Below are 14,785 nucleotides of genomic sequence, written 5' to 3'. Positions count from 1 at the left end.
GCGACTCCCTGCGCAGATGACTAGTTGCTGTCCATCTCCCGGCCTTGCGTAATAAAACGTCTTTTTAAAACATCAATGTATAGCTACTGCTGCAGCTGCGGCTGGTATGCTCCATGAGCTGCACAGTAGGTCTGTACTGTGCCGCTGATTGGTTCCCTTTAAAATGCAGCTTTCAAATCTAAAGCCAGGAACAATCTTTTTCCTTATGTTTGTCCTCCATCTGTTCATGTCTGTAGCTTCAAAAACTGCATTGACCAACTTAAATAAAAAAAAAAAACATGAGAGCACACCCTGAGGGTCCATGGATTTTAGGTCATAGTGGGCTACTACAATGGTAATACAGTATATGGCTTGCTACAACTTCCAAAGCTCTTGTTAGCTGGCTGCAATCAGAAAAGGAGTTTCCTTCTATGACACAACTCTTTTATAGTGGGTGGTTTAAAAATGGTCAAACCCTTTAAACTGTGCAGTCTTTGTTTCCCATACACTTCTCACAGAGTTAGTTTTTTGTAGTGTAGGCTACAGAAGCACCATTTATTAATTGTGTATATTGCCTCACTAGCCCTTTCTGTACAGCAACTTGCAGCCCAAGGAGAGCTGACTCAATTAAAAGAATATTTGCAAAAAGGTATGTGCTTATAAACCCAATAACTTGTCTATGTACGGTATATGGACAAACTCCTTTCTTATTTGAGTCTTCTAATTTTCATCAAGATGACACATTTTTAAACCGACCAGATGAGCGAGGATTTACTCCTTTAATGTGGGCGGCTGCTTTTGGTGAGATAGAGACTGTCCGCTACCTCCTGGATATGGTAAATAAGACACATTTTTACTGTTTTGCTTCCAGGAAGACAGTATGCAGAAACAGACTTCCCGTTCCTTTTAATGAGCACTGATCTCGTAGATCGGCCTACCTCTGTGCATGTAGGGTTGCACAGATGACTGCTGAATTGTCTATGCACCCCTTTACTTCCATCTTTTATTGACACCACTCTCCCTATTACATGGGAAGGTGTGTGGCCGATGAATGTGTTTTTTTTTTTTTTTTTTTTTGATAAAACTGCTCATTCACCAGCTGATCACTCGGCCTAATTTACAGGGCATTGTGAATCCTTAGGGCACTTTTACGCTGCTGTGCGCAGCCGCAAACAAGCACCAATCAACTGCATCACCGCTCATTTGCAGTGTCTATAGAGTATGTGCATGCTATGAAATACACAGAAATTTCAAGTGGAGACCACGCAACGTGTCAATTCTATGGGACAGGCGGAACTTCAAGCGGAGTCCATTGCATGGACTCGGCTTGGAATTTCTGTGCTTATTCCGTAGTGTGCACATACTCTTAGGGTATGTGCACACTACAGAATGACGACGGATAACCTGTTGCGCATTCCACAGCTCGTACCTGCCCTGTTCATTCTTTGGACAGAGGGCAGAATCCGCCTGTGCATAAAATGGAGTCTATGAAATGGGTGTGTACGTACCCTTACACTGCATGATTAATCAAGTGGCCAGGCTGCAAGAACAATCACTATTGTCATGCGGCCATTCGGATGCATTGTTATTGATTACACATCTCCTGTTTAGAAGGAGAGATGTGAGGCCGATAACAATGATTTTACTGGCTACACAAAAAAACAATTTAACTGATGAGCGAATGTTTGCTTACTCATCGATTGATCACTGCCCCCTGAATAATAATCAGCCCATATAAAAGGGCCTTCATGGGTCACTGACATCATTTACCAAATTAGCAATAAAAAACCTCCTGGAGAACTTCATGCCTCAAGTATCACGTACAACGCTTCATTACACTGTAAAATTAATATTGTTAAAATTGTTTTTCATCATGAAAAAATAAATAAATCGGTAAGCTTGGTGCTGTATTGTTCACAGATGGATGTTAACAATAATAAACTGCCAGCTAGCATTATGAAGGAAAAACTTTATTAACAATTGGGTATTCCAATATAATTTTTTTTATATTATGCCAGGGGTGGTAAGGTAAGAGTTATACTTTCCTATACCAGTCTTCTACTGGTTGCTACTTCCGAGACAAGCCATCTCAACAGGACTGAGCCGAGCCACCTCTGTGGCCAGTGATTGGCCAACTGAATAAGTCCTGTTGAGACAGCTTTTCTTTAAAGTAGCAACAAGAGGAGACTGGAAATTGTTTATAGAGGTTCTGTGGAGGACCCTGGTGGTTATCACTTTTTTTCATCATGCCCCCAGGATAATAAAAAAAAAAAAATGAAATGGGAATACCCCTTTAATATTGTTAATGCACACTAAGCACATTGCTGCAATATTAATATCTGTCCACAGGAAGCAGACCCTCACATCTTGGCCAAGGAACGAGAAAGTGCCTTGTCTCTGGCAAGCACTGGAGGATATTCTGATATTGTGACTTTACTCCTGAATAAGAAAGTAGATATAAATATTTATGACTGGGTAAGGCAATGCATTGTTAATATGCAGTAATGACTGTTATACAGTAATTTACCTAATTTTTTATGCATTATGTCATTTATAAAGAAAAAAACATACCTTAAACACTGACTTAAACATAATGATGCCTACATTTTTTTTATAAAAAACAGGGCCTCAAATAACTGTACTTTTAGGGAAAAAATTCTTAAAGATAAGAGATGCGTTGAAATAAAGATAAAAATGTTTGAGTCCAAATGCCGTCCCCCTTAACCCAATGGCGGTTTGGTGCATACATTACCTGGTCAACGCTCTGGCCTCCCTCTGTGGCTTCCAGCACCCTAATGTCTCGCTCAGCCAGTCAGAGGCTGCGTCAAGAGGCCGGAGTGCGAACCAGGTAATTTATGTACTGGGCCGCCGTGAGTTAAGGAGGACGGCGTTTACATACTCGCAGCGGATTGAAAGTATGTAACCGCTGTGAGTATGTAACCCTATTCAGAATGACAGGTTTCGCTGCAAATTCGCAGCGTTAAATCCGCTGCGGATCCGTTAGGTGTGAATCTAGTCTTAAAGAGGTTGATTGAACTTGGTAATCTCTTTATGTGAAGAGTTCCCAAACAATAAGCGGCAGGATTTTTCCACCAACAATGAGTTGTAATTTGTGTGGAAGGGGGACCTAAGAACAGGTGTATAAAATACATGAAGAGTTCAAAAATGTCCGGGTGAAAAACACTTATTGAAGTTTAGGGGTTTCACTTAATCCCCCTAGACGTCAATAAGTGTTCTCCACCCACAGTATTAGTTCAATCAGACTGATATGGCTCCCAGCTGTCCACTATAGATCTACTGTGCAGTTCCCTGAGCATACCAGCCGCGTCTGCAGCATTAGCTTTACAGGAAGGAGAAAGAAGTTTTATGGTGGCAAGCGAGGCCGGAGGAGGGAAGTCCACTAGTCATCTGGGCGAAGAGCCGCCCATGACTAATCTCAGCTGTCAGCGCGCTCTGCGGGCATGATTGACAGTCAGAGAGGCCACTACCGGGTCTCTCTGCCTGTGAAGCATCACTGCACTGTACAGTCATGGCCAAAAGTTTTGAGAATGATACAAATATTAATTTTTACAAAGTCTACTGCTTCAGTTTTTAAAATGGCAATTTGCATACACTCCAGAATGTTATAAAGAGTGATCAGCTTAACAGCAATTACTTGCAAAGTCAATATTTGCCTAGAAAATGAACTTTATCCCCCAAAACACATTTCAACATCATTGCAGCCCTGCCTTAAAAGGACCAGATGTTTCAGTGATTGCTCCATTAATACAGGTGTGGGTGTTGATGAGGACAGGGCTGGAGATCAATCTGTCATGATTAACAGTCAGAGAGGCCACTACCGGGTCTCTCTGCCTGTGAAGCATCACTGCACTGTACAGTCATGGCCAAAAGTTTTGAGAATGATACAAATATTAATTTTTACAAAGTCTACTGCTTCAGTTTTTAAAATGGCAATTTGCATACACTCCAGAATGTAATGCTGCGTTTACACAGAGAGATTTATCTGACAGATTTTTGAAGCCAAAGCCAGGAACAGACTATAAACAGGGTGCAGGTCATAAAGGAAAGACTGAGATTCCCTGTCTTTTCAAGTCCATTCCTGACTTTGGCTTCCAAAATTGGTCAGATAAATCTGTCTGTGTAAACGCACCATTATAAAGAGTGATCAGCTTAATAGCAATTACTTGCAAAGTCAATATTTGCCTAGAAAATGAACTTTATCCCCCAAAACACATTTCAACATCATTGCAGCCCTGCCTTAAAAGGACCAGATATTTCAGTGATTGCTCCATTAATACAGGTGTGGGTGTTGATGACAGGGCTGGAGATCAATCTGTCATGATTAAGTAAGAATGACACCACTGGACACTTTAAAAGGAGGCTGGTGCTTGGCATCATTGTTTCTCTTCTGTTAACCATGGTTATCTCTAAAGAAGCACATGCAGTTATCATTGCACTGCACAAAAATGGCCTAACAGGGAAGAGTATCGCAGCTAGAAAGATTGCACCTCAGTCAACAATCCATCGCATCATCAAGAACTGCAAGGAGAGAGGTTCCATTGTTGCCAAAAAGGCTCCAGGGCGCCCAAGAAAGACCAGCAAGCACCAGGACCGTCTCTTAAAAGTGTTTCAGCTGCGGGATCGGGCTACCAGCAGTGCAGAACTTGCTCAGGAATGGCAGCAGGCAGGTGTGAATGCATCTGCACGCACTGTGAGGCGGAGACTCTTGGAGCAAGGCCTGGTCTCAAGGAGGGCAGCAAAGAAGCCACTTCTCTTCAGAAAACATATCAGGGACAGACTGATATTCTGCAAAAGGTACAGGGAGTGGACTGATGAGGACTGGGGTAAAGTCCCCATCCCCTTTCCGATTGTTTGGGACATCTGGAAAACAGCTTATTCGGAGAAGACGAGGTGAGCGCTACCACCAGTATTGTCTCATGCCAACTGTAAAGCATCCTGAAACCATTCAAGTGTGGGGTTGCTTCTCAGCCAAGGGAATCGGCTCTCTCACAGTCTTGCCTAAAAACACAGCTGTGAATAAAGAATGGTACCAGAATGTCCTCCAAGAGCGACTTCTCCCAACCGTCCAAGAGCAGTTTGGCGATCAACAATGCCTTTTCCAGCATGATGAAGCACCTTGCCATAAAGCAAAGGTGATAACTAAATGGCTCAGGGAACAAAACAGAGATTTTGGGTCCATGGATGGAAACTCCCCAGATCTTAATCCTATTGAGTACTTGTGCTCAATCATCAAGAGACGGGTGGACAAACAAAAACCAACAAATTCTGACAAAATGCAAGCATTGATTGTGCAAGAATGGACTGCTATCAGTCAGGATTTGGTCCAGAAGTTGATTGAGAGCATGCCAGGGAGAACTGCAGAGGTCCTGAAAAAGAAGGGTCAACACTAGAGATGAGCGAACCTTGAGCATACTCGAGTCGATCCGAACCCGTACTTTCGGCATTTGATTAGCGGTGGCTGCTGAAGTTGGATAAAGCCCTAAGGCTATGTGGAAATCATGGATATAGTCATTGGCTGTATCCATGTTTTCGAGACAACTTTAGAGCTTTATCCAAGTTCAGCAGCCCCCGCTAATCAAATACCGAACGTTCGGGTTCAGATCGACTTGAACCCGAACCCGGTTCGCTCATCTCTAGTCAACACTGCAAATATTGACTTGCTGCATTAACTCATTCTAAATGTCATTATAAGCTTTTGTTACTCATAATATGATTGCAATTATATTTCTGTATGTGATAAAAACATCTGACAAAACACACATAAAAACCAGAGGGCAGCAGATCATGTGAAAATATAATATTTGTGTCATTCTCAAAACTTTTGGCCATGACTGTAGTAAAAGACAGCAGTGACTAGTCATGGGCGACTTTCTGCCCAGATGACTAGTCGCTGCTCCTTTATTGGCCTCAGGTGCTGCAGTAAAACGCCTTTTTCTCTGATGTAAAGATCCTCTTGAAGACGTAGCTGGTATGCTCTGGGAACTGCACAGTAGATCTATAGCGTGCAGCCTGGAGCCATGAGTCTGATTGTTTCCTTGTAACAATCATGCTGATTGGTTCCCTTTAATTCCCCTAAACTTCAAAAAGCATTTTTTTCCCTGATGTAAAGTTCCTGCTGCAGATGCGGCTGGTATGTTTGGGGAGCTCCAGGGTCCATCATTTTTTGTAAACAGCCTGGGAGGAGGTGGCTGAAGCCTGGGAGGAGGTGGACCCAGGACTTCTCCTTTAACGGCAGATATGAGCTATATAGATTTCCACTATAATTAACACCAATTATAGTAAATCTGTTGGGGTACAAGAGGCTCACCCCTCTTTGCTTCCTCCCTTCTTTATGAAAAGTGTGCAATGCACGTGATCAAAAAAGTTTTTTTTTTTTTTTTTTTTGCAGAAAACAGGACACACCGTATTTGTGGAAAGCCATTAAATGAGTTATCCAGCACTACAAAAACATGGCCACTTTCTTCCAGAGACAGCACCACTCTTGTCTCCATTTCAGGTGCGGTTTGCAGTTAAAGTGAATGTACCACTGGTACATCGCATTTCTGATATTTACATGGATAGACTGGCGCCAATGCAGGGATGCTGGCACAACGGTTCATTGATTCTAATGGAGCTGTGTTATAGAGGGGCAGGGGGTTCCCTCCCACTAAGGGCGGGCTGGGCAGCTTCCAGTGCTTAACCCCTGGCTGGTGCTCAGGAATAGACCCACGCCATACGCAGGAACGGGCATCCCCGCACAGGCGCCAGTCTATCCATGTAACTATCAGAAAAGCCATGTACTGGTGGTACATTCGCTTTAAGCTTCATTCACTTCAATGGAACTGAGTTACAAACATCATCTAAACTGGAGACAAGAGTGGTACTGTTTCTGGAAGAAAGTGGCCATGTTTTTGTAGCACTGGATAACCCCAGTGCCTAATAATTTAGCAAAATTTCAATGTAAAATAAAGCCCATCACCATTCATTGTAAAATGAGAAAGCATTGGGCTGTCATTTTCTGCTATTGGGTTTGTAGATTTCCATTCATTAGATGCATTGTTTTACAACGGGATTGGTTGAAGGGGTAGTTCAGCAAAAAAAATCTTTCCAATCATCTGGTGCCAGAAAGTGCCAGAGATTTGTAATTTACTTCTCTTAAAAAATCTTGAGTCTTCCAATACTTATCAGCTGCTGTATGTCCTGTGGGAAGTGGTGTTCTCTCTAGTCTGGAGAGGAGAGGTTTTCTATGGTGATTTGCTATTGCTCTGGATAGTTCCTGACCTGGACAGAGCAACGTGTCAGACTGGTAAGAAAACCACTTCAGAACCACTGCAGGACATAGAGCAGCCGATAAGTACTGTGAGACTTGAGTTTTTCTCAAGAGAAGTAAATTACAAATATTTGGCACCAGTTGATTTTTTGACTTAAAAAAAATAAAATTTTGAGTGAACTATCCCTTTAATACTAGGCTTTATGATAGATGAAGCAGAAATACGCATGCATTTAAGGTGTTTTTTTGTTTGTTTATTTTTTTTTCACCCCCAGAATGGAGGAACACCATTACTGTATGCAGTCAGAGGGAATCATGTAAAATGTGTGGAGGTGTTGCTAGGTACCTGTATTTTTTATGTTTCTTATAAGTACTGTTGTGATTTGTGCATGAATAAAAATATAAAAAGAATACTTGTGGAAGCATTTGAAAAATGGCTGTCGGTTAGGGCTGGGCGATAATGGCCTAAATCAGTATCACTGTTAATCACACGTGTAGACTCGGTAACTATAACTGAACGATAATTATGACACACCCCTTTTATAAGCCACACTTCTTTCAAAAGACACAATCATTTGGGTGTGACAAACTGCATATTTTTTTATTTTCCTTGGATAATTGCAGTAAAGCTGGTATGCTTCTGCTAGTAATAGACTGTGTGTATATATATATCTATATATATATCTATATATATATATATATCTATGATTCTCCATTAAAACACTGACTATTCTTATGTATTAACACTTTAAATAACAGACCTTCAATTATAAATAACATAAAATAATTTCTACTTCATGTACACTGGTGGCACTGTACAATGTATATAGGGGGACTCTTCTATACACTGTATAGGGAGCTCTGCTATACATGATGCTGTGTGTGTGTATATATATATATATATAGTTCTCCTATACATAATGCTGTATATATACATGATGCTGTGTGTATATATTTTCTCCTATACATTGACACTCTAATCACATGATGCCTGGAGCTGACACTCTGATCACATGACCTGATGTCAGTGTATCAGCTCCTGGGATCGGAGTCATGTGATCAGAGAGTGTCGGCTCCTGGGATAGGGGTCATGTTATCACTCTAATCACATGGCCTAATACAACCCCCCCCCCCCCCCCCCCCCGGTATGGCGCCTCCCAAATTACACTTACTGCGTGCTGGTTACACGCGGGCAGGCTTTCATCCATCCACCCCAGTGCTGAATACTCACAGTGGAGTCGACAGTGCGGGGCCAGGACGGCACAGCGGCCAGCGCTGTAGCATGTACCAGCTATCTAGTACCTGCTACTACCATCTTCATTATGAAGACAATAGTAGCAAGTACTAGCGCCGCTGTGCCGTCCTGGCCCTGCACCACCGACTCCACTATGATTATCCAGCACTGGGGTGTATGGATGAAAGCCCACCCATGCGTAACCAGCACACCCTGCAGTACATGGAACAGGGGAGACGCGATCCGGGTGGGGGACTGGCCAAGCACAGTGGTCACTATTCACAAAGGAAAGCATGCTGGCAGGTGTGCCCCAGCATGTATCCTGAAATGTCATTGCATTACAGAATGTGATTAGTGATCTGTAAGTTTACCATTCTTAAGATAGGCTTTCACACTAAATGTCCCTTGCGTTTGTACAGAGCGAGGAGCTGATTTAACAATGGAGGCAGATTCTGGATACACTCCAATGGATTTAGCTGTTGCGCTGGGACATAAAAAAGGTATGGTATTATATATAGTATTATACTGTACAAAGTTAGAGCGGTTCACTCCAAAAAGAGCAAAATGTTGTTTCCCAATCTAAGGGTGGTTTACATCATATTTTGGATGTACTGTTGCAAGAGACCACACTTCAAAAAAGTATTTTGATATATAGTGGTGTGGCCCCAGACCTTAACAGACCAGTTGTCTGTCTGCTAGTGACTACATATAGTTTCACAACCCTATACATTTTATTTGTGAGACTCAAAAGCACGCTAGATGCTTTTGTGTCCTGCAAATAAAATATACTTTTGGTAAATGGACTGAAAGTAGTCACTAGTAGAGTATGTTCTATTTAAAGGGGTTATCCAGCGCTACAAAAACATGGCCACTTTTCCCCTTACTGTTGTCTCCAGTTCAGGTGCAGTTTGCAATTAAAGGAGAAGTCCGGCCAAAATTTATTTTTTATATGTTATTACTGATGGAAGGTTATACAATTTTCTAATGTACATTAATTATGGGAAATGCTCATATACTGCTATTTCCCTTAATTTAGTGTATCAGGAAGTGTTAGAATTATCTCTGAAGCAGTGACGTCACGACGAAAGGTGTAATTCCTATGGAGTGTCCAGCAGGGGGCACACTATATATAGAAGTCAATGAGTACCATTGACTTCTATATATAGTGCGCCCCTGCTGGACACTCCATTGAAATTACAATGGATGTGTATGTAAATGTAGTATACAGTGTTTTTGATTGAATACATTTATGAAATACTTTGGGGAGCAAGTGTCCTTGCTCCCCAAAGTATTCCATAAATGTAAGCAATCAGTACATAACAGTAAGCCCGCCGAACCGCCGCTGCCTGCCGCTACCGAACGCCCGCTGCTCTGGACTACTGAACTACTACTCTCCCCACCTGCTCATAGCATGAGCAGGTGGGGAGAGTAGTAGCTGGGTTATATCTCAGAGATCGCCGCCACCGCCGCTGATGCTGCCGTGCAGGGGAGCCGCTCATCACTGCAGCCATCATCCCCCTCCTGCTGCTTCCTTACTCTATCTGATGGCTGACTCCCCGCCCGGCCGCCGGCACGTGTGATCGGAGAGCGGCAGCCGGGCGGGGAGTCAGCCATCAGATAGAGTAAGGAAGCAGAGGGGGATGATGGCTGCAGTGATGAGCGGCTCCCCTGCACGGCAGCATCAGCGGCGGCGATCTCGGAGATATAACCCAGCTACTACTCTCCCCACCTGCTCATGCTATGAGCAGGTGGGGAGAGTAGTAGTTCAGTACTCCAGAGCGGCGGCGTTCAGTAGCGGCAGGCGGCGGCGGTTCGGCGGGCTTACTGTTATGTACTGATTGCTTACATTTATGGAATACTTTGGGGAGCAAGGACACTTGCTCCCCAAAGTATTTCATAAATGTATTCAATCAAAAACACTGTATACTACATTTACATACACATCCATTGTAATTCCAATGGAGTGTCCAGCAGGGGCGCACTATATATAGAAGTCAATGGTACTCATTGACTTCTATATATAGTGCGCCCCCTGCTGGACACTCCATAGGAATTACACCTTTCGTCGTGACGTCACTGCTTCGGAGATAATTCTAACACTTCCTGATACACTAAAGTAAGGGAAATAGCAGTATATGAGCATTTCCCATAATTAATGTACATTAGAAAATTGTATAACTTTCCATCAGTAATAACATATAAAAAATAAATTTTGGCCGGACTTCTCCTTTAACCCTTTAAGGACATGGCCCATTTTCGTTTTTACGTTTTCGGTTTTTCCTCCTTGTGTTTAAAAGGTCATAGCACTTGCATTTTTCCACCTAGAAACCCACATGACCCCTTATTTTTTGCTTCACTAATTGTACTTTGCAATTACAGGCTGAATTTTTGCATAAAGTACACTGCGAAACCAGAAAAAAATTCAAAGTGTGGTGAAATTGAAAAAAAAAACGCATTTCTTTTATTTGGGGGAAATGTGTTTTTACGCCATTCGCCCTGTGGTAAAACTGACTTGTTATGCATGTTCCTCAAGTCGTTACGATTAAAACGATATATAACATGTATAACTTATATTGTATCTGATGGCCTGTACAAAATTCAAACCGTTGTTAACCAATATACGTTCCTTAAAATCGCTCCATTCCCAGGCTTATAGCACTTTTATCCTTTGGTCTATGGGGCTGTGCGAGGTGTCATTTTTTGCGCCATGATGTGATCTTTCTATCGGTACCTTGATTGCGCATATACGACTTTTTGATCGCTTTTTATTACATTTTTTCTGGATTTGATGCGACCAAAAATGCGCAATTTTGCACTTTGGGATTTTTTTGCGCTGACGCCGTTTACCGTACGAGATCAGGAATGTGATTAATTAATAGTTCGGGCGATTACGCACGCGGCGATAGCAAACATGTTTATTTATTTATTTATTTGTTTACTTTTATTTAAAACCTGGGAAAAGGGGGGTGATTCAGACTTTTATTAGGGGAGGGGGCTTTTTACTATTAACAACACTTTTTTTTTTTTTTTTTTTACACATATACTAGAAGCCCCCCTAGGGGACTTCTAGTATATACACTTGGATCTCTCATTGAGATCTCTGCAGCATAGATATGCTGCAGAGATCCATGAGATCGGCACTCGTTTGCTTTCGGCTGCTGCAGCCGAAAACGAACGAGTGCCGAGCCGAGGACGGCGCCATCTTAGACGCGTCCCCGGCCGGCATCAGTAACGGAGATCGCTCCTCCGGGACAAGGTCCCGGAGGAGCGATCTCCCCCACTAGACACCAGGGAAACGTTGCCTCCGGTAATCGGAGGCAGCTGTCAACTTTGACAGCTGCCTCCGATTAGCTAATTAGCGGGCACGGCGATCAGACCGTGCCCGCTAATAGCAGCGGTCCCGGGCTACACGCGGCACCCGGGATCGCGGCACTTCAAAGCGGGGCCGCCGCGCGGCCCCGCTTTGAAGTGCAGGTGAGGACATATGACGTAGGGGTACGTCATATGTCCTTAAGAGGTTAAGCTCCATTTACTTCAATGGAACAGAGTTTCAAAACCCCACCCAAACTGGAGACAACAGTAGGGGGAAAGTGGCCATGTTTTTGTAGCGCTGAATAACCCCTTTAAAGGGGTTTACTGGGCATAATGGACTAGTTTGCACCCACACTATACTACTCTTAACCGTGTAGTGGTGGCGATGTGTAACTGCAGCTCAGGTCCTGTTCAAGGCATGCACCGCTTAAAGGGGTTATCCAGCGCTACAAAAACATGGCCACTTTCCCCCTACTGTTGTCTCCAGATTGGTGGGGTTTTGAAACTCCGTTCTATTGAAGTAAATGGAGCTTAATTGCAAACTGCACCTGAACAGGAGACAACAGTAGGGGGAAAAGTGGCCATGTTTTTGTAGCGCTGGATAACCCCTTTAATCTGGAGAATCTAACACCAGTGGGATTTTACTTAGGCTAGGTTCACACTGCATTTTCCCATCCATTTCACTGTTTACAGGGCCAGTTCACACTAAGCAAAACAGGCGGAAATTCCTAGCAGAACTTGTGCCGCCTGAAATCCTGCCTGCCTCACTGTCTCAACGTGATGTCTCGCTCTCCCCTCAAAGAATTGACATGTTGCATGGTGTGGCCTGCCATAGGCAAAGCATAAACAATACAAACGGTTTTATTAAGAATATTTATTTTGTTTCTTTAGTTCAACAAGTAATTGAAAGTCACATCCTGAAGCTGTTTCAGAATCAATCATGAAGGGCAGAAGAGAATTGTTTGCCAGTTAACCTTTATTTCATGGAGACAGAACAACGTAGAAAATTTCTGTAACGCACAGTGGACAATGCAGCATTAACATCCAATTTCTAAGAAATCTATCAAGAACTTAATTTAAGCTTCATTTGCAGAGATATAGTTCAAGATGAAGAATTAGCTAAATAGGAAACAATGGTCTGTATTATTCGGCTTGAAGGAGCAGTAGCCAATTATTGCCATTTTCCTCTCTAAATGTGCCTTGCCCAGCCTGGAAGGTTACGGGCCTCTGTGAATGGGAAATCAGAATCTCCAGCAGTACTAAGTTAGGGTTTCAGTATTAAAGAAAAAAAAAATAAACATCTCATTACATATATACATACATCAATTAATCATGTATCATTCTAACACTTCCACAAGGCTAAGGCAAGTTGTGTGTGTCTAACACAGAAAGGTCGACCCTGTTTTCAGTATAGTGATCAGAATATTGGCACTTGGTAAACAACAATTGCAGAACAGATCAGGTGAACTGTGTGTTCTGCATTATGGGTCCCCTTCCATATTTAATAGCTGCTAGTTTAACACCCTCCAAACTTTTAAACTGTAGATATTTGAATGTATTTTAACAGAAAATTCCTCTAAAATGACATGAAACTGATCTGTCACATAGATCAGCATGTTAGTTAATATTTGATTACATATAGTAACGAAAAGCCACAAGAAACAATGCCAGGGCTGGGAATAAAGCACACAATTTTACGGTGGATCTGTCTTGAATTAACATGTTCTGGAAGCCTGTGTTATGTGTCAGTGCTTCAGAACCTTTCATGGGGAATATTCACATTACAGATTGTATGAAAAGGAGGAAACCTCATCTGAAACATTATTGAAGTCAGAGGCAAAAGTATTATTATCTAGTGGCATTGTGCACTCTTGACAGGCCCTCTTTAGGATACAGAGGGCAAGTCTACTAAGATATAACTTTCCATTCCACTACAACACATCAGAGGAAATAAATTCAGCCTTGCTTTATTTCAGAAATGTGTACATCCATTCCAGTGCTGTTTAGATTCCGTTATGCAAACTTCTACTATTTTGTTTCAGTCTCTCTTGTTCTTTTCAAGATCTCTGCTTGCATGGGATAAAAAACAAAAAGCATGTTACTATATTCATTTAAAAAGACTTGACATGTCAAAAGTTTTGACTTGCGGTCTTGGTGCTGAGACTTCCGATAGCTAGAACAGGGAAAAGTGCTTTTCTTTTCCCATCATGGTCTATAGAAATGAGACTGTAAGAAGCGTAGTACTTCTTCCCATTTCTTTAAGTGATTGGCATGTACACTCCACTAATCAAAACTTTTGACAGGTCAAAAGATTTTTTTTTTTTATAACAATCACTTTTACCATGCAATTTTCTTTATTTTATTTTTTTGTCACCTTTCAAGAGCCATACCTACTTACTTTTCCTGTCATCATATTGTACCCAGTTGAGTTTTTCTTTTGTGATCACAAATTTAAGGTACATATGACTTTTTGTGTCTACCGTATTTTCCGGCGTATAAGACAACCCCTGATTTCAGGGATTCGCCTTATAAACCGGAAAATGTTAACTGCAGGTAAACTAATGAAAAAAAAACAAACAGTTAACTCACCTGGGCCCGTTCCCGGCCTCCGCACGTCTTCTCCTCCGCTCATCGGTCGGGGATGCCCAAAACTCTCCCCAGCAGACGAGCGTCTAATCGGAGACGCTCCGCTGCTAAGAAGAGCTTCGGAAGAATGACAGAGGCTTTGGGTACTTCCGAAGCCTCTGTCATTCTTCCGAAGCTCTCCCGAGCAGCCGAGCGTCTTCGAATAGACGCTCGGCTGCTGGGGAGTTTCGGGCATCCCTGGCACAGTCAGTGTACGTCACACTGGCTGCACCGGCAACGGGAGCGGAGGAGAAGACGTGCGGAGGCCGGGACCGGGCCCAGGTGAGTTAACTGTTTTTTTTTTAAATGGTCGCCCCATACGGTGGGGATGCGGGCCTTTTTTGAGCCCCCCTCACCGTATGGGG

General features: G+C 42.7%; 1 protein-coding gene across 4 annotated transcripts in view; it reads left to right on the top strand.

Annotated features, from left to right (window-relative positions):
• The window catches only part of RFXANK (regulatory factor X associated ankyrin containing protein), a 28,508-nt gene extending 14,138 nt beyond the window's left edge, over positions 1-14,370 (top strand). For 3 of the 4 annotated variants that reach the window (XM_069962247.1, XM_069962245.1, XM_069962246.1), the window contains exons 4-9: positions 563-628; positions 715-815; positions 2,329-2,454; positions 7,525-7,591; positions 8,903-8,983; positions 12,687-14,370. In XM_069962247.1, the coding sequence (XP_069818348.1) occupies positions 563-628; positions 715-815; positions 2,329-2,454; positions 7,525-7,591; positions 8,903-8,983; positions 12,687-12,739 (494 nt within the window). In that variant the 3' untranslated portion in view covers positions 12,740-14,370. The remainder of the gene's footprint in view (positions 1-562; positions 629-714; positions 816-2,328; positions 2,455-7,524; positions 7,592-8,902; positions 8,984-12,686) is intronic. The other variant, XM_069962249.1, reaches the window with a different exon arrangement.
• The last annotated feature ends 415 nt before the right edge of the window (positions 14,371-14,785 follow it).

This window comes from Dendropsophus ebraccatus, chromosome 3, assembly GCF_027789765.1.
Source record: "Dendropsophus ebraccatus isolate aDenEbr1 chromosome 3, aDenEbr1.pat, whole genome shotgun sequence".
In the NCBI taxonomy this organism is placed as follows: Eukaryota; Metazoa; Chordata; class Amphibia; order Anura; family Hylidae; genus Dendropsophus; species Dendropsophus ebraccatus.
The sequence above is the reverse complement of the archived record's forward strand: the minus strand, read 5'-3'. Positions and strand labels throughout refer to the sequence as shown.